We start from the raw sequence: 20,718 nt of genomic DNA, 5'->3' as shown, positions 1-20,718 counted from the left end.
ATAAGAATAACTATAGTTTTAAATATTTTTTCCAAAATTGGTTGATATTGAAAAAGTTAAGATTGTAACATTTTTTATTATAATCTGAAAGCATAACTTTGTACAAGCGCGGGGCGCCGAAAGGACTTTTTCCGCGGAAAGAAAGAATGCATACGGAAACACACATCTTTTTCAAGATATCTGCATGATTTGTATCTTATATAATCATGCAATAAACCTTATTAGACTATTTTGATCATTATTTTTCGTTGCAAACTTTTTTTTTTCAATAATCCATTAGTAACTGCTTTTAGACAGATTCTTTGTTTTTATACTGTTCACGTTATGTGTTCAATTTTGACTATATTGCTGTATACAAGTTAGTAAATGTTAACATAAAAACTTCGTGTCTTGAAAATAGGACTGACCGTTCCGTAAACATGTCCTGTTGACGGTTTCGCCAATTTGTTTGCGTTGAAGTAACGTGTTTAATGTTCATCTAACTTGTGTATAAACTTCTTTGAATGTTTAAATTTCTTCACAATATGCTATAAAAAAAAATAAGATCCTTTTATAGTCTGCCTTACTTGAACACTATATTTGAAGCGGATTAAAATGCAATACCTAAAATTGCAATTTTTTTTAATGTGACACTCTTATTCAAAATCAATACATACACATGTAAAACAAGCATCAATTTTGACTGATAAACTTTTAACTACTTACTAAATAATACACTTATGAAAAATATTAATTACTGGTAACAAGATTTAAACCGTGTATTTGATAGCAGGAAGTTCAAAAAATATTACATGATAGGTAATGCTTAAAGATTTACTGTTATCTACTGTAGTTTCATAATTTTTGAGTATGTAAGCCGTCCAAATACATCCGAGGTTGTTTTTGAAAAAAAATGGCCGAGGAGCTCCGAATGATGAGGTGAAGGTTTGATATACGACTACAATGTGTTTTTATCAGGCTTGGAAGCACGAAAACCGACCTTGAGTGCGACAGCTCTTGCTGCGGATCATACCATTACTCTGACTTGCAACATTTACGGGGAGACGTCTCGCTCAGTCGGCTGGTACAGGTGTGCACCTTATTTACGTTTTAAATAGCTTTTTCAAACGTTTTTTTTTTAAATATAAAAAAGGTCCCACCGTCCGTCCCCTTACACCTGCCATTGGGTGTTTCATCAGATTGTCATATCTTGCAAAAATTTGGCGTCAAAAGCGTCGACCATAATTTTCAGCTAACTTGAGAGGACAATCTACGAGAGGGTCGACGGTCGACGCTTAAAGGCTTTTCAGGCCGTAGTGCTTAAGCACTTAAAGCGTCGACCGTTAAAATTAAATTTTAATTTTCAGAGTTAAATATAGGTAGTGTATGTATACCACGTGATTAATAACGTTACAAATGCCTTTTCGGAGGGCAATATTTGACTTCGAATGGTGACTTACAAAAAAAAAGATAACTTTAATTTTCTTCAACATTTTGAATGCAACCAAGGGCAGTCTATGCAGCTAAAAAGCACCATTATCTCAAATACTTCGCCAAACCTGTTTCCAAAATAAAGTTTTGACAGTGCTCCATACGACGGCGGTTTTGTTGAAAGGTTTGACGAAGTGTTTTAGGAAACTGAACTCTCAATCAAACTCTGATAGAAGACTGAATGGATGCTTTGTACGCTAGATAAGTTATCTTTCTTTAAAGTCCTCATTCGAAGTAAAATATTGACTTCCGACAGAGCATTTATGACGAAATGTATCACGTGGTATACATGCACTTTGACAGGAATGGAAGCTAGATGGTGCGCATTCTGGCACAGACAGGTTTTTTTCCGCAAACAGATTACCAACATTTACTAATAACTATATATTAAAAGTTGTGCATTGCTTGCTTTTAATAGCACTGTTTCCCTTATTTGCTGTTGGTGGTCTGGGTAATAAAACATTTCAACATGATTTTTGTAAATTATAACTCTAACCATGGTTCGTATGTGTAGAAAATCTAGTGTAAAATATTTCATTATGTTTAAGAAATATAACACACCACTGTGGGTCATATGACATTATAAGGACCGGCCAGTCGTTAGCCGAGGTCCATTCACCTTCGGGGGCTGACTGACCGGTCCTTATAATGTCATATGGCCCGAAGTGGTGTGTTATATTTCTTATATTATACCGAACACCTTTCATTACAATTCAAGATTTTTAAAGCGATTTAAATGTGTTTTATTGAACATAATTAATAATTTTTACTTGCGACAAGTTTTCGCCGTTGTGAAAATAGCAAGCCGCACTTTCCAATTGTATGACGTCAGCGGTCCATATTATATTTTTGGCGAGGTCCGGACCGGCCAAAAGTATGGAGCGCTGACGTCATTTAACTGGATTTTCATTCATACAGTGATTTACGGACCAATCGAGTTTATATATACAAATAAGGGACAAATTTATGTGAGGTATAATATTGTATTATATTGTATAATCCAATTTAATCATAACTAAGCACGTTCACAAATTTTGGTGGACACTCTCTGTTAAAGCAATTATCTGTTAAAGGAGATGCGATTAAAGGTCCAAACATTCAGTTAATGCAAGCAAAACGTTCTGTTTTAATTTGTAGGAACCAGGGTCCAAAGACAATCTCTATTGGGTATGTAAACAACAGATGTGAAACAAGCCCTCCTGAGCTGCCGTTTTCAGCGAAGTGTCTGTGTCTGAATATCACCGTGTTTAGTTGTATGCTGACAGGTATGTTAAATATACAATATAGAATTTGACAATAGGGTATGTTGTCTGAAAACACTTAGCCTCAACACTGGATATTTTGTATATGTCGTCATTAAGTAGTTCTTTAACAAGCTTGTTCAAATTGTGCCTCTCGGGCCAAAGCTGTATATTGTGAATAAAGTACTTCATCATTGGGGTTTAATGATTCATTTACGTATCGTTAAGTAGGCACAGTATCAAGCATTATACCAAATAAAAACACGCACAATAGTTGAAAACCAGATAATAAACATTCTAGTTTTGCCAATCTAATTCTCTGGTTAACGTTTTAATGCACACCTTACTTTAGAACTATAAACTAATCAATCTTTTACATGAATTTCTAAAAAGACTTAATATAAATTTACATTTATTTTTACCAGCAGGGGAAAGCCTCGTTATGTGAAGGTTACACTTGGTTGTCCCCGTAAGCGCAGTGGTTATCGCACTTTCTTCTCATCAAGGCGCTCCGGTTCTAAATAAATCTATACTCAGAATCAGAAAATCACTTTTACTATATTAAAGAAATTAAATTATTTTCAATCAGTATTTATGCAAAAAGCTACAGAAGCAAACTCAGTAGCTAACAGTTTAAACTAAACCCTGGTTTAATGGCACTAGGTAGACGCCAAAGACATATAACATAACATCTTAAATAAGAAACAAAGAAGAACAGCACAAAACTCCACAAGTAGCAAAGTGCATACATACTATATATAGAAAACTAGGTATGTTTATCAAGGATTGTTAGGTACCACCTTGGAACGGTCAGTAACATGTAAATTTACTTGGGGTTTAAACCAGTTTAAGTTCACAAACCTCACTTTTATCCCAACAATCCTAAATAAAGATAAAACGCAAAAGTTAAATCTTAGCAAAGTATGCATTAATTTGAGGAAACTTAACAATAAAACAAATAATAATAAATTTATAGGTAAACCCAGAGTACAGATAAGAAATCCCAACTCTATCTGTAGAGGTATACAATTCAGAGCACCTTATGCAAAAACTCTTCAAAGATACGATGCAGTCATTGTTTAAAACTATGAACATCACACACAGTCTGCCTAATAAAATAAAACTTTTCAAATTTCATCATCAATACTCTACTAGAAGGACAGAAACAAACGACCTGGGACCGTTCATATTGATGCCCCAATTATGTTTGAAACTTCGGCTCGGAAAAAAATATTCTTGCAAAACATCTTGAATACAACTATTTTTTACGCTATATGTGTTTCTTGATTATAGAACAGTTTTGTATGTATAGGTTAGAGTTTATTAAGTAATTTCTTTGTAAATAAGTAAACTAAGGAAGCAGAGCGTAGTGAAGCGACAGTGTTTCTTATTCACAAATAAGTTACTTAAAAAATTCTAACCGAATTACATTAGCTTTCAAATTTATTCCTTGCCTCTGTCAAATAACTTGTAAATCAATTCAATATATTGTGAGTTCATTTAAAACAGAGCTGACACTGAAATTGCGGCTTTACAAATGCAAACAGTAGGCGTTGTTATATGCGCAGTCGCCTTCAGAAATAAGTAACGATTCTTTACAAAGAAAAAACGAAACATTTTGAAAATCTAGTGCCCTGATTGGCTGACAATGTAGGGCAAACACTAAAAACAGATACAATAATTTATAGAATGATATTGCACTTGTAAGGACAATAATGTGATCATATGCATATATTCAAGGGCTTATAGACAATAAGTGTCAATCAACTTCGCAATGCATGACAGATAAATTGTTTAAAGATTAAAATATCTTCATTTCTTTCTGACTATAAATCATGGATATTAACTGGGTCAATTGTTTAGAAAGGCTTGACCGAAGTTCAATGGATCCACTTATAATATAAAGTATGTCTAACAGGATTTGAGACAATTGTTTCAGCTGCACTTGTTTTATCAAAACACTTGAGTTAATATTATACATTATTAAGTACATAAACTTTATTTCAAATTAGGACAACAACGATGAAATTTAAACGTAATTAACAAAATTCTGACCAAACTGCCCCCTGTTTAATGCCATTTATTTTCATTTTCGTTTTGGTACACGCATATTAGAAAACCATTGTACAGCACAAATTACATACCGTGCCAACTAGTAACTCCAACATTTACAGACATTTTTGAGTGCTGTCTTGTGATGATTTGTGTCATAGGTTAGAAGTTGTATGGCAGTGTGCATGTTGCCTTTACTAGGCCCCAATATCACAAAAATACTCAAGTCCAATCTGATTCTCAATCTCTAGTCATTTTTCCAGGCATATAATTTTTTAATATCTTGCATGTTTTATACTTTATGATTAAACAATTTTGTCAATGTTTCAATGAAACCTAATTCCAGTGCAAAAATATACTTGAGTAATTGTACTCAAATATATTTTTGGCTATAGAATATTATTCCTTTGAAATCTTATACATATTATATGATAAAATGCATTGTCAAAGATATAATCATGATATTTGTAATAACTGTTAATGCTGTGTGGTAAAATGAGTCGAAACTGATATTGAAATTGGACTTAAGTATTTCCATGATATTGGGACCAGGACATTGGTCTTGTGACGTTTTGTGTCTCTGCTTAGTGATTGTTTGGCCTTGATCGTGTCAAAGTAGTTACTTCACGAATGATGCAATTCAATGTGTCATCTGGCATGCGGTATATTGTCATGTATTGTGTTGTAATGCATTTTCTGCCATATGCTGTGTATTCGCCTGTCGTCGAGTCATGAGTTGCCTAGTCATGTATCGTTTGTGTTAACATGTAAGTCATGCGGTGTCTTGTAATGTATTATGTAGTATTGTATGTCAAATGTTGCCAGTCATGTATCGTTTGTCATAACATGTAAGTCATTCGGTGTCTTGTAATGTATTATGTAGTAATGTATGTCATATGTTGCCTGCCATGTGTCGTTTGTCATAACATCTAGGTCATTCGGTGTCTTGTAATGTATTATGTATTTATGTATGTCATGTGTTGTCTGCCGTGTGTCGTCTAGTCATTTGTTGCCTAGTCAAGTATCGTTTGTCATAAAATGTAAGTCATGTGGTGTCTTGTCATGTATATGTAGTTATGTATGTCATGTGTTGTCATGTCAACTATCGTTTGTCATTTGGTGTATGTGATGTACCGTGTACCATGTGTCGTTTCTCATGAGTTGAATGTAATGTGTCGTCTGTCAGAATTTGTCTGTCATGTATCTTCTGCCATGAATTATCTGTCATGTATAGTATGTCATGAGTTGTCTGTCATGTATAGTATGTCATGAGTTGTCTGTCTTGTATCGTCTATGCATTGAGGTTTTGTCATTTGTCATGTGGTGTCTGTAATGTTTTGTCTGTGATGTTTCGTCTGTCATGTGTCGGCTGTCATTTGTCGTCAGAAATAAGTCGTCTGTCCTCTGTTATCTTACTATAGTAGTTGTACACTAGTTAATAGCATGTCTTAATTAACCTGAAATCTTGATCTTACTAAAGTGGTCGTACGCTCATTAACAACCTTTCTTAATTTACTCAACATCTTGATTTCACTTTAATGGTCGTATGCTTGTTATTAGCATGACTTTTTAAATTCACAATCTTGATCTTACTACAGTGGTTGTACGATCATTTATACGCTCATTATTAGCATGACATATTTAACTCAAAATCTTGATCTTACTACAGTGGTCGTTCGCCCGATTATAACATTGACCACCCATTAAGATTATTGTCCATAGTGGAGCCAGTGAATTACAAGGACGAATGGCGTTGCTCGGTTGCTGATAAAGGGTTAGCGTTATACAGTACCGGAACGAAGATTAAAGGATCGAATAATAGCCGGACTGAAAAAGGTATTTGTCGTAATGTTATTATTATTCAACGCTCCTTCGGCAACATAATTCGTCGGCTTATTTCTACACGACCACAAGTTGATATCTGCTTAATTTAAGAAAACAGTCTCAAACATATTATTTAAACACTCAGTAATGGACTTAAGGCTTAATGGAAATCTGATTGACCTGTTCAATAATACTGTAACAAAAATATTATTATTGTTATTATTATTATTATTATCATTATTATTATTATTATTATTATTATTATTATTATTATTATTATTATAATTATTATTGCTTTTATTATTACTATAATAATAATAATAATAATAATAATAATAATAATAATAATAATAATAATTATTATTATTATTATTATTATTATTATTATTATTATTGTAAATGCCTGTTCTCCCACCTCAGTTAAACAAAATTAAGTAAAAATGTATTTTTTATTGGAACTCTTTTGTGCTTAGTGAAAATAATTGCGTATTGATATGTAATGATTTTGGTTATCATGGATAAGAGCGCAGTGATTCAAATGATGTTAAAAGTCAAATCGGTCATTAAATAGTTCTAAGGAGAATGATGCATTATTTTTTGAAAGGTGCAGGAAATCTGTTTTATGGTGACATTTGAAGCAAGAAAAAATAATTAGGGTTCTAAATATTGTCACAAGACAAGGTTTCCATGATGCTACAGACGACAGTCTTCAACAAGGGAGATAACTACAATGTGGCGACTATTAAAAAGGAGTTCCATACGGGCATTTAATCTTCGCCTGTGGGCAAGATAAGAATTTCTAGCATGGTTAAATTATTGGATCTACTTATCTGAGGTGGAAGAAAAGCTGTTTCCAATATAGTATCGGCCATTTACGAAGCGCCATTATTTGTTATAGTCTGTTTTGTATTTCTTGGCAAAATCGTATTACAGAACGTAACCTTCTGCTCAGCTGTTTGCCTGTAAAACAGGGTGCTCTGGCTACAAGTGTGTCCCTGGAGTTCTCTTTTCTACATTGCTATTTTATTTTTTATCCGAAGTAGTTTCTTATGATTCATGGTAATACTGTCCGACAGATTCACCCTCAGCCGCATTGTGGAGCGAAAGACGTAGCGACGATGTCAATCAACCTGTTAATAACCAAGAAACAACGCTACGTACTGAGACAGAAGCGTTTGATAATATGGCAGGGGATACCGACAGAGTGGACACAGGGGACACAGACAGTGTGGACACAGGGGACACAGACAGTGTGGACACAGGGGACACAGACAGTGTGGACACAGGGGATACAGACAGTGTATCCACAGGCGATACAGACATTGCATCATTCAACCATTCGTCCAATGTGTCCTTGCACTATTCATCCAATGGCACAGAACATTCAACACATGAAGGTAAGTGGCGAGATACCAGTGTATATACCAGTGCATAGCAAAGACGTTGACTTCGCAACGATGCAAGTTATTTCGTATTATATCATTTAACGTTATAAAAAAATCACATTATAATTATAATTACGTTTCGGTCAGTTTCTCTTTCATTAAATTTCAAACGTAAAATGACGTCACGTACAGGAAAAACATCAACGTCATTCGATGTAATAAATGATTCGTATTAAATGAAACCCAGCAGAGACAAGTTGCACTTATATTTGACTTAAATGCATTGCACTCACACTTGCATAGGGTTAACCACTTCATACGACACAATACAAAATTTCTATGATTGAATGCATTATAACTCGATGCTTAATCACTAGTGACGTAATTCGTTTTATTGTATAGAACTAGTCATGTCCTCAAATGGCGTGTCAAATTTAGCTGTACTCCTGGAATCTGAGTGTGGTGGTGTGCTACTGGGGATACCTGTGGAATTAATCGCATATGTCTAGTCATGTACTCAAGTGCGTCTCAAATTGGGATGTAATCATGGAATCTGAAGATAGTGTTACATTACCGGGAGAAACTGATGATTGTTTATGTCCAGCTATGTACTTCAATGACGTGTCAAATATTATCCCTGAGCCCGTGTTTACTAGTTTTAATTGTTGCCTTCCTTTTATAGATCCGACGAATTAGTGAATATTACTACACTCTGGTATCTCCTTGTGCTGATGTTATTAGTTGAAACTGTTGTTTTGACTTTGTAGGTCCAGCCAATTAGTGAACATGACTACACTCTCCATCTGCTTGTACTGGTGTTAGTAGTAGTTACTCTTGTTTTGACTGTGTAGGTCCAGCCAAGTACTCTACTGACGTGTCTAGTATCACTATAATCCCTTCACCGTTTTTAATTAGCTGTAACTCTTGTTTTGACGTTGTAGGTCCAGCCAAACAGTAAATATGACTACAATCCTGATCTCTGCTTGTGCTAGTGATACTAGTTGAAACTCTTGTTTTGTCTTTTTAGATCCAGCCAAGTACTCAATTGATGGGTCATATATGACAATTATCATAGCATCTTCTTGCGGTGGTGCTTTACTGTTGGCAACTGTTGGTTTGCTTATATGCTGCTTAAAGAGAAGAAAACGGACAACGGGTAAATTGTATTTCATTTTAAATATTCACATATGATGTTATAAAATCAAATTAATGCATGCCCCAAGAGTTTGTTAATAGTGTTCTATACATTAGAAATATCTAGTAATCATATTAAAGGGTACAATACTTTAGAAAGAATATGCTGTTGCTCAAAACGAAGCACTTATACACCCAAAAGTGTTAATTGGTCCATGAATGACAATAAATTGGATACCCGTGTGATAATGCTATACATTGGTTCACGTTAAAGAACCAAGGTATCTATCACTTTGTAACTGTAGGTAACAAGCACTGCTATAGGGCAAGTAGGCTGGAAATCCGATGTTAACGAAAATTATTTATTTATGTATATTATTACGGTGATAATAAGTTCCAAGATTCGGAAAAAAAGTATATTCTGTGCGAGCAGTATGTAAATAAAGACTTATACAGCGAACTATGTAAACATCTTATTGAATGCAATCCAAGGGTATTTAATTTCAATATGAAATGGTCGTGGGACCATTTCATATGAAAGCGATACTTTAAAACAAATAACAGAATAATACTTTTTAAGCTGCTATATACACGTTGTGCAATAGACCGCTGGACAAGCTCCTCTTTGTTGCTGACTTATGCAGAACGCTACTTTGATTTTTGTTTTATGAATAAAGGTCGTCCTGGGTTTTATTAAGCTTTATTTACTTTGTTTTGATGTGAATTTTAAAACTCCTCTATATTTTGCAATCACAAGTCTTTATTATATGTATGCAGGTAATCAAGCTGAAAATGCATGGATCGCAAATGGCGACAGGTGAGAAATACATTATGGAAACCATTAAAAAGGAGAAGGCATTGCTGATATTTTGTTCATCAAATAATTTTTCAAAGCCATCCTCCAATAAACAAAGTAACTGGTGTTCTAAGTAGTTGTTATACATTATAAATAATGATGCGGTTTGCTTAGCTATCCGCCATTTTGAATTTTAATATTCAGAGTTTACCACAGATAATAAACTTGTCTGCTAGCTTAATTATTGACCTAATAAATTATTTCATTTATGTGAGTAAAATTGTTTTAAAACGTCATATGTATACATGTCTTTTTTAACTCGTTTCAGGAGCAGACAACATACAAACATTTTACAGCGCGTTTACAGTAACAACACAGAGGCTCTATGTCCAAATGGTATTTCATTTTCATTTGACCAAATATTTCAATTGTTACACTCATTTGCAAACTCTAAACATCCTTTTTAGTGTATGATCTTGTTCCGAACCATGAAAAAGTGGTGCCCTTGTTGGGCAACCTTGAAAAACATTATTTAGTGTTTGACCTTGTTGGGCAACCTTGCAACACTAAAGATGGTGCATATTGTCTTCTCTTGATGGCGAACACTTAACAATAGTGTTTATCGTCTGCACTTGACGGCAAACTTTAAGCAATAGTGTATATCGTCCGCACTTGACGGCAAACTTTTAGCAATAGTGTATATCGTCCGCACTTGACGGCAAACTGTTAACAATAGTGTATATTGTCCGCACTTGACAGCAAACTCTTAACAATAGTGTTTATTGTCTACACTTGACGGCAAAACTGTTAATAATAGTGTTTATTGTCTGCACTTGATGGCAAACTCTAAAAATAGTAGGTATTGTCTTCTTTTGCTAGTGAAATGTTAACAATAGTGTTTATCGTCTGCACTTGACGGCAAACTGTTAACAATAGTGTTTATCGTCTGCACATGACGGCAAACTGTTAACAATAGTGTTTATCGTCTACACTTGACGGCAAACTGTTAACAATAGTGTTTATTGTCTGCACATGATGGAAAACTGTTAACAATAGTGTTTGTTGTCTACACTTGACGGCAAACTGTTAACAATAGTGTTTGTTGTCTACACTTGACGGCAAACTGTTAACAATAGTGTTTATCGTCTGCACTTGACGGCAAACTGTTAGCAATAGTGTTAATCGTCTGCACTTGACGGCAAACCGTTAACAATAGTGTTTATTGTCTGCACTTGATGATGATCAATACTCAACAATTATGCACTTTAATTGAGTTCTATATTGGGACCAATATCATAAACTCCCAGGATCAAGTATTAATGATACATTAATTAAGTCACAACGACCACGCATGGATAATGAAAAATGCATATAGGCATAAGCAACAACAATCAAGAATCAATAATAGAATAGGAGCTTCATTGATATGACATTACGATACGGCATCGATAATTTAAAGGAATATACAGGGATAGGCCTCCCCGACAAAGATTTTTTAATACCATGAAATATACAGAGGGGTGATCCCCGACCAAGCATCAACATTTTAATAGCACATTCAGAACGGGCCTCCCCAACCAAGCATCATTAATATAATATACAGGGTAAGCTACCCTAACCAAGCATCAATAATATAACAGAATATACAGGATGGGTCTCATCGACCAAGCATCAATAATATAACAGAATATACAGGATGGGCCTCCTCGACCAAGCATCAATAATATAATAGAATATACAGGGTGGGCCTCCACTACCAAGCATCAATATATTAATAGAATATACAGGAATGAACTCCCAGACCAAGCATCATTTACATATTAGACTGTACAAGTTGTGCCTCGAAAACCAAGCATCAATAATATAATGAAATACACAATATAAGACTCCACCACGCATCACTAATTTAATGGACTATACAGGGTTGGCCACAACGATAAAGAATTATTAGTACAATAGTTAGACGGATATAAAGTATCAAGAATCATGTATTTCAAGGGATGAACAGGGATAGATTCCAACGATCAATAATCAGTATTAGAACAGCACCTACACTGAAAGGCTACCGCGACCAATAACATAACGATTATACAAGAAATACGTATGATGTGTAGTTATACCTTATCATTTATAAAAAGATAAAACGAACAAAGCTCAATGTTCTACCTTTTGACAACAAATGCCCAAGCAAAATTGATGAGAATTAATCCTACACCTTCTTTTGTATGACAAACACTTACCTGAAATACATTTTACGTCAAAGTGACGAAATTCCTTGGAACTACGACCGAGTTCGTCTTGCTTCATTTGAGTTTATGCTTAACGATGCTGTAATTGTTGTTTACAGCGGAACGACCATGGCTGGGATATGGAAAAAGGTAAGCTTAGTTATGTTCAGGGACAAAATTATCATTAAAGAAGCTAAAATAAAAATATAATAACACTTTGAGTGAATTGCCAATATCTTATTGTTTATTTATGTATATCCGAATAGAAAAGGAAACATTTGTGGACAACTCCAAATGCAAATAATATGTAAAAAGTATACATGTCTTTTTTTGATATGACACTGGCGATATAAAAAGACAATCGAAGAAGCCAACCACTAAGTGATAACCTTGTTTAGAAAGCACACTTGCATACGAATATGAACACATGTGCTTGAAAGATATCAATGCTTTTGTTAGGTAGAACACTGACATGCCATGGTAAGCGGAGAAGCCAACAGCATATTCATGACTCTGTTAGGTAGAACACTGGCATGCCATGGTAAGCGAAGTAGCCAACAGCATATTCATGACTCTGGTAGGTAGAACACTGACATGTCATGGTGAGCCAAGTAGCCAACAGTATATTCATGACTCTGTTAGGTAGAACACTGACATGCCATGGTAAGCGAAGTAAGTGGAAGACAAAGGTAAGCTAAGTAGCCCAAAAATAGTGATGACTTTGTCTTAAAGCACACTGACATACAAAGGTAAGCAAAACAGCCCAAAACAAGGCTATGGCCGTATTTGGAAGCACAATAAAATACGAAGATAAGTATAGTAGCCCGAAACATAACGGTTACAATGTTTAAAAACACACTGACATACAAATATAAGCAAAGTATCCCGACACATAACCAAGACTCTGTTTAGAATTTACCTGACAAACAAACGTAAGCAAAGTTGCCCAAAATAGCGATGACTTTGTTTATCAGCAAAATGGAAAATAAAGGTACGCAAAGTAGCCCAACACATAGCGATGACTTTGTTTATAAGCACAGTGGAAAACAAACGTAAGCAAACTAGCCCAACACATAGCGATGACTTTGTTTATAAGCACAGTGGAACATAAAGGTAAGCAAAGTTGCCCAAAACATAGCGATGACTTTGTTTATAAGCACAGTGGAAAGCAAACGGAAGCAAACTAGCCCAACACATAGCGATGACTTTGTTTATAAGCACAGTGGAAAACAAACGTAAGCAAACTAGCCCAACACATAGAGATGACTTTGTTTATAAGCACAGTGGAACATAAAGGTAAGCAAAATTGCCCAACACATAGCGATGACTTTGTTTATAAGCACAGTGGAACATAAAGGTAAGCAAAGTAGCCCAACACATAGAGATGACTTTGTTTATAAGCACAATGGAAAGCAAACGGAAGCAAACTAGCCCAACACATAGCGATGACTTTGTTTATAAGCACAGTGGAACATAAAGGTAAGCAAAGTAGCCCAACACATAGAGATGACTTTGTTTATAAGCACAGTGGAAAGTAAAGGTAAGCAAAGTCGCCCAAAACATCACATTGACCGTGTTGAACACCACACTGATCAATGCAAACACATGAGAAACACAATGTTTTTGTATGTCTAAAGCATACCATCTATTCTGGATAAAAAAGTTTATTTACGTTTTTAAGAGACACCAAAAACGCAAATGCAACAGAGGACCCCTTATATCTTCATGCAACTCATGAGCCGGCAATCGCACAAAAGGACCTGTGTTATTTCCATCCAACTCATCAGCCGGCAAAAGCAGAAGGGGACCTGTGTTTTATCCATCCAACTCATCAGCCGGCAAACGCACAAAATGACCTGTGTTATTTCCATCCAACTCATCAGCCGGCAAACGCACAAGAGGACCCGTGTTATATCCATCCAACTCATCAGCCGGCAGAAGCACAAAAGGACCTGTGTTATATCCATCCAATTCATCAGCCGGCAAATGGTATGTTACTGTTACATCATTGACAAAGTGTATGCAAAACTAGTGAGAATGTGTAAAATATTGGGTAAATGACGTCGTTTATGACAAATGAGATTTTTAAAAGTTGTTAAAACGTCAATTCGACACGTGATTCATGCAATATGCACATTTTTATTCTTAAAAAGTAAAGGACTATGAACACATTTTAACTTTACAAAACACATGCTAATAAAACCATATTGATATAAACGTTTCTTTACATTCTTGCTATTTTGGGACAAATTATACATCCTAACAATATTGTAAAACAAATGGATGGTATTTAGTGTTTTTTTCTAGAGCCGCTAAAAGACGACCAGAATGTTTATTCCACAATAGGTAATACTACAAGTTTGGATCGAAGAAATTTAGGTACAGTATATACTTGTCTCTAACAGCTAATTGGGCAGATAGACTCAATGAATTGTTGGATCTTATTTAAATTTTGGATATAATGGCATTACTTTGAAGAGTACTTGTCTTCTGGTTGTTTATGATGAATTCCTCATTAAAAATATAAAGTTGAATATGGCTCCCTTAAATAACTAAGATTTCAGTCCTTTGATTTTATTCAAATTTTGTAGATTCGTGTTAGCTTTAAAACCGTTTTTGGCTCGCTAGGAATGTTTCAGCATGTGCCTTCATTTTGTTTCAATGTTTATTTCTGGTTATCATTTGGAAGTAGATTCAAGCAAATATATGTTGTTGTGTTTTTTTTTTAATTTTAATAATATTTTCCATGTTTGTTCCCAGTTTTAGTAAAATGAAGTTTTTCATTATTAAACTCTATGATCACACAGTTTAAAACCTATTAATTGCTAAGACAGCCTGTGTGGGATTTTTATACTTTCAAGCAATATACTGCATCATATCTTTGAAAAGTTTTTGCATTAGGTATTCACAGACATTGACCGAGAAACACACAGACAGATGTCCTTAACAATAAATGTTGGAGTCACCGCCTCGGACCGTAAAGCGAAAAAGGAATTGATGTTATAATTTGTTAATGTGTACAACCACAAAACTTTCCCAACATTCAAGATAATACAATCCCTAGTGCCATTTGGATTGGCAACGTTGCTACTAGTCAAATATTCTAACTGTTTTTTAAATGACGCGGTCGGAGATGAAGCCAGGGTTATTCGCATGGTAAACAGAAGGCTAAAACCTTAGCATAAACAACTTATATTTATGCGAAAAACTATGACATAGTTATACATAGGAAAAAGTTTTTTTGTCTAAAAAAACAAATCAAGGACAGTTTCAATTCTGTTTTAGAATGCCAAAGCTAGATATGATTTCAATGAATTGCTTATGTTAATATGGATGTGTTTACTGATCATTTAAAACCACTGCACCGTGATATTATTTCTCACAGTGAATGTTAATTGTGGAAGGGACGGAAAATGTCTTGTTTTGTCTTTTCTTGCTAAAGGGTTTCGTAAGGCGTCAAGGCGTTTCAAGACATTGCCGACTCAACGCCCAAAACCAAATACCAAAGCAAAGGATATGATGTTTGTTTACTAATATTTATATGAAAAACTACAGAAACAAGCTCAGTAGCCAAAGGTTCAAAGTTGCACTCTCACAGATTTATCGTTTTGATAACTTTTTATTTTATTGTAAATTTTGCGTATATATCTGCAAACCACTGATATACGACTGTTGACAAAAGATCAGATCGCAGATTTCCATATTTCTGTTCGAAAAGTATTTTTTCCGGTGTAAAGAAAAAAGCATAAAACATCAATTTTTGAACTTTAACATAAAAGTATGCGATCTAATTTATTTGTCAGCAGTCTTATATAACTCGTTTCCATAGATTTTCGGATATATTTGCTCGTTTTAAGACAAAAAAGTTGTCAAAACGTTCAATCTGTGAGAGTGCAGCTTTAAATATAAAACCCATTCAATGGCATAAGATATACGCCATAGAACACAAAAACAAAAAATCAAAAACAAGAAACATGGAACAACAACACAAGACAACACAGTGCATATATATTATCTAAAAAGAACTGGATGTGTCTATCAAGGTTTGTCAGGTATTGCATTGGGGCGGTCAGTAAAATATAAATTTACTGGGGGTTTAAACTAGTTAACGTGCACAAACCTCACTCTCATCTCAACAATCCTGAATAAAGTAAAGACGTAAAAGGTAAATCTTATCAAAGTATTCATTATCTTGAGGAAACTTAATTATAAAGAATAGTAATAAACTAATAGATAAACACCCAAGTACTTCTATGATAAAGCTCAAATATGACATGTATAGTTATACATGTGTACTTCCATCTGTTAGTGCATGGCTAATTAGAAAGTAAATTTCAGTAAAGTACTTTGTTTCTCGGAGGCTGCCATTTTGGCGCAAATATAACAAAATATTGTGTAACTCCAAGTTCATGGCTTATAAGGAAGTAAATTTTAGTATTATACTATTTATTTCATGTAGGCTGCTGGTTTGGCACACTATCTGGTGATTTTTTTCCGGGTATCTTCTTTCCCATTTCAAGTAGTTCCATAAAATTCAGATATTTCTTTAAAATTTCAGAAACAGCTAACATGAAATCTACAGCTTTTCTTAATAAGCATATTTTCAAAGAAAATCAAATTTGTTTATAAAAGGTCATGCAACAATAATCAGTCATTACCGAATTGTTGTAATTTGCCTATTAGACTGCTGATGATTCCCAACATGCGGGATGATAACCGACTCAGTTTGTCCTTCACCTGGGCAACAATATTGTCCAGATGTTTAAACCAGCGTATTTCTGGTTATTTCAAGTGATTTCGACAATTTTCCCAGCTCCGGGGCTTGAATGCGGCAACACAAAATTGGAAATGTGTATTATTCACCTCAATGTGTCCACTGCTCCCAATGTTCCAAAGTATAAATAGGTATATAATGTAATTGGCTATTTTAGGCCACACAATAACAACGCGTTTGTTTATACATAAGGTTGCAACATTTAATATAGCATATTGTTTTCTCAATTAGATCGCTTCCGATCGCCTGACGAGATGTTAAAGCCAAAGCGAGCTATTGTGCCATCTGAAGGCGAGTATGCTGTCCCCGACACTGAACTATGTACCATTGACATAGGTAATATCATGCAAAATAACACACATGGCGGTTTTCTTGTCAACGCCAATAGATGTTATAACATCTTATAAAATCAGGAAACTTATTGATTGTTTAGTGAATGCTTTTTATAGAATTAAAGAGCTCTTTTTGTAATTTAAATTAAACTTGTCAGTGTTAAATAAACCGCCAAACTATATGCATAGCAGATCTTAAATATATTTCAAACCTATAAGGATAAGATTATATCGTACATTCGTAAATAAGATGGACGTATATGGTATGTGCTCTCTAAAAGGGATTAGACATCAGATAGTACAGCTGCAAGAAAAAACACATGTCAAAAACAAACATACAATTGATATCGTAATGTACAACGCATTGAATATGAACTACCTCACATCGCTCATGACAAATGTCTTCTTCGAAGTTTTTACTTTTTTTCTTCAATTCGAAAATTTGCTGTGTCTGTCTTCAACGTTAGTCCCAGTTAATATAGAAATAGCGACTGTATATGTATCTGTACGCATCACGTGACACGTGACTTTCACATGTCATAGATGTCAAATTCACATATTATGAACTGGGAAACTTTTATGTGTTATTTATAAACGGGTCAACTGAATTGAGACAGCGACAAAATATTCTTTTCATCAAGTAAAGTGAAATATTATCGGCCTCATACTAACTTGTATATACATTGCTAACCTTGTTTTGAGGAAATACTGTATTTGCCGTGTTTGGAACCATCTGGTGTCTAGTCCTCTTTAATACATTTAACGGAGACTTACGCTGAATTATTTCACAATACGCGGTGTTCAGGAGCTTTTTAACATTTACAACATTTGGTATTTCAATTTGTGATTTATAGGTGGAAGTTCGAGTGGGCGGGGAGATCAGTGAGTTATACAAAATATTACATTCTGTGCTTAAATGTATTTATCCTTGTTAGGTTATCGGCAACAACCGTTTAAATTAAAATTAAAGCCGTCATTTATCACTGGCTTAATGATTTCGCAGTAATCCAATCCGAGCGCAAATTTGAAAAAAAGTGCTACAATTCATTGCGCGTATATAATGCAGCCGTCACACTGGACTGGCGTCCTTACAGCGTCCCTACGGCGACCCAGGACGTGGAAGGGACGCCATGGACGCCGTAGGGTCGTGGTGAGAACGCATCAAGACGCCGTGGGGACCCCAAGGACGCCGAAGGTCGCAGAGCGACGGCGTTTACTTTGGACATGTTCAAAGTAAACGCCGAGGTTCGGCGTCCTAGCTCAGGACGCCGTGGCATCGCCCTGAGGTCGCCATGGTCGCCGTAGCATCGCAGTAGGAACCAGAACAACGCCAAAGGAACGTAGTACAGACGTGGTAGAGTCGCCATGTAAACGCGGAGAAAAAGATCGGGGGAACCAATGGCGACCTTACTGCGTCCTTACCACGTCTATGGGGTTCTTACCACGACCCCATCACGTCTATGGCGTCCTTACTGCGATGTCAGGGCGGATATTTCGGGATTTGAGCTATTGTCCGCGACCTTACAACGTTCTCAATGCGTCCCTGCGGCGTTAATGGCGTTTTTACGGGGTGCCTACTACGACTATTGCGTTTCTACGGAGTTTGCACTGCGTTCCTAGCGCGTTCCTACTGTTCGCCCTCGAAGAGCTATAAAACCCAATATTTCATCCTATCTTTATCAGTGTATTTCTCGTACTCACCATCATCAGGGCCGAATAAATGATGAACTTGCTCGCACTGCAACATATACTTATTGTCCAGCAGCAGCAGCAGGCAGATGATCATGTCATAGCTGTAAAACTGATCAGACGGCGAAGGAGAAGAAGGGCAAGGTTAAGAAGATGCTGGGTTAGACCATGGCTCGGTGATGTCCGAAGAGAACAGTTTGGCCACTTCGACCGCCTCATGCCTGAGCTAAGGCGAGAAGATCCGGCATCGTTCCAGAATTTCCTTATGGTTCAACCAGAAATGTTTGATGAGCTGCTCAGCAGGCTTGGCCCACGAATCACCAAGCAGGATACAAACAACAGAAAAGCCATCAACCCAGGGACGAAGCTGGCAGTCACTCTACGCCACCTAGCGTCTGGTGACATGTACTCCAGCATGAAATTCGACTTCCGACTCCCAGCGAATACATTGTCTCTTGTCGTGAAGGAAGTATGTCAGGCCATAGTAGGCGAGTACAAGGATGAGGTGATGAAGTGCCCTATCACTCCTGGGGAATGGAAAACAGTAGCAGAGAAGTTCGAGCGCCGCTGGAACGTCCCTCACGCGTGTGGTGCGCTTGACGAAAAACACGTTGCCATAAGAAAGCCAGCAAACAGTGGGAGCCTGTACCACAACTACAAGGGATTCTTCTCCATCGTGTTAATGGCACTAGTAGATGCTGATTACAACTTTTTGTGGATAGACGTGGGGGGAGATGGCTACATGTCAGATGCCATGATCTACAACGACTCCGAACTGAAGGAGTACCTCTGTGACGGTTCCATAGGTTTTCCAGTTCCTGCACCTCTGCCATACGACAACCGGGATACGCCATACTTCCTCATTGTCGACGATGCCTTTGGTCTCCGGACTTACATGATGAAGCCCTACGCAGCGCGCAACCTGACGAAGGAACAGCGAATCTACAACTACCGCATCTCCCGAGGCCGAAGAATAGTCGAGAATGCCTTTTGCATTCTGGCACAGCGTTGGCAGGTTCTACTAGGGACTATGCAACAACAGCCTGAGACAGCAAGGCTCATTGTAGAGGCTTGTGTTTGCCTCCACAACTTGATGAGAATGCGCTACCCGACCCTACAGAACGGAGCTCTCGACCACGAGGACGTCAACCACGAAGTTGTCCTAGGTTCGTGGTGGAACAACGCGAATATGCACGACGTGGACCGGGCTAGGACAAGATGATATAAACATTGCCATATAGTGTACGTGGAATAAAGCAATAAAGTATATTGTGAATAAAACATATCTAGATGTTAAGAAAAGAAAAATAATTCGAGATCTTATAGTCCTTAGAAATCTTTTTGTACCAAAAACAGTCTTGGAAATATTTCGTACAATGTTGTAGTATTTCGTGACGTTCTGTTAAATGTCACAGTGTCATTTGGTTCATTTTGTTAACAAAATGCAGTATATTATATACGTTTGCTACCGAATGACGTTTCGACATTTGACGGAACGTCACGAATTCCTACGAAATTGTAAGATTATTTCCAAACGTAATTGTGTTCCGGATACCTTGTAATAGATAACAAGAATAGAATAAAACCACTTTACAGAGAACTAAAACTTTATTGTCACCATCTTCCTTCATTATAAGGAAAATAAACATTCATACTACATCTATATATTACAAAATATAATAGAACTGTTGAATATCATTACATAACATGACATAACATAACATAGATAACAAAATAAAAATAGCACTTCTTAGTATCCATCATAACATAACATAACATAAATAACAAAAACA

The 20,718-nt window shown here is 36.0% G+C and overlaps 1 protein-coding gene across 2 annotated transcripts in view; it reads left to right on the top strand.

Annotated features, from left to right (window-relative positions):
* The window catches only part of LOC128221194 (uncharacterized), a 30,842-nt gene that overhangs the window by 1,824 nt on the left and 8,300 nt on the right, over nt 1-20,718 (top strand). Inside the window, exons 2-13 of one of the 2 annotated variants that reach the window (XM_052929674.1) lie at nt 958-1,069; nt 2,608-2,735; nt 6,486-6,599; nt 7,664-7,984; nt 9,000-9,128; nt 9,884-9,923; nt 10,231-10,298; nt 12,250-12,280; nt 13,812-14,119; nt 14,438-14,509; nt 17,136-17,240; nt 18,091-18,118. In XM_052929674.1, the coding sequence (XP_052785634.1) occupies nt 958-1,069; nt 2,608-2,735; nt 6,486-6,599; nt 7,664-7,984; nt 9,000-9,128; nt 9,884-9,923; nt 10,231-10,298; nt 12,250-12,280; nt 13,812-14,119; nt 14,438-14,509; nt 17,136-17,240; nt 18,091-18,118 (1,456 nt within the window). The remainder of the gene's footprint in view (nt 1-957; nt 1,070-2,607; nt 2,736-6,485; nt 6,600-7,663; nt 7,985-8,999; nt 9,129-9,883; nt 9,924-10,230; nt 10,299-12,249; nt 12,281-13,811; nt 14,120-14,437; nt 14,510-17,135; nt 17,241-18,090; nt 18,119-20,718) is intronic. The other variant, XM_052929675.1, reaches the window with a different exon arrangement.

This window comes from Mya arenaria, chromosome 16 (genome assembly GCF_026914265.1).
Source record: "Mya arenaria isolate MELC-2E11 chromosome 16, ASM2691426v1".
In the NCBI taxonomy this organism is placed as follows: domain Eukaryota; kingdom Metazoa; phylum Mollusca; class Bivalvia; order Myida; family Myidae; genus Mya; species Mya arenaria.
This window is presented reverse-complemented; position numbering and strand designations above follow the sequence as displayed.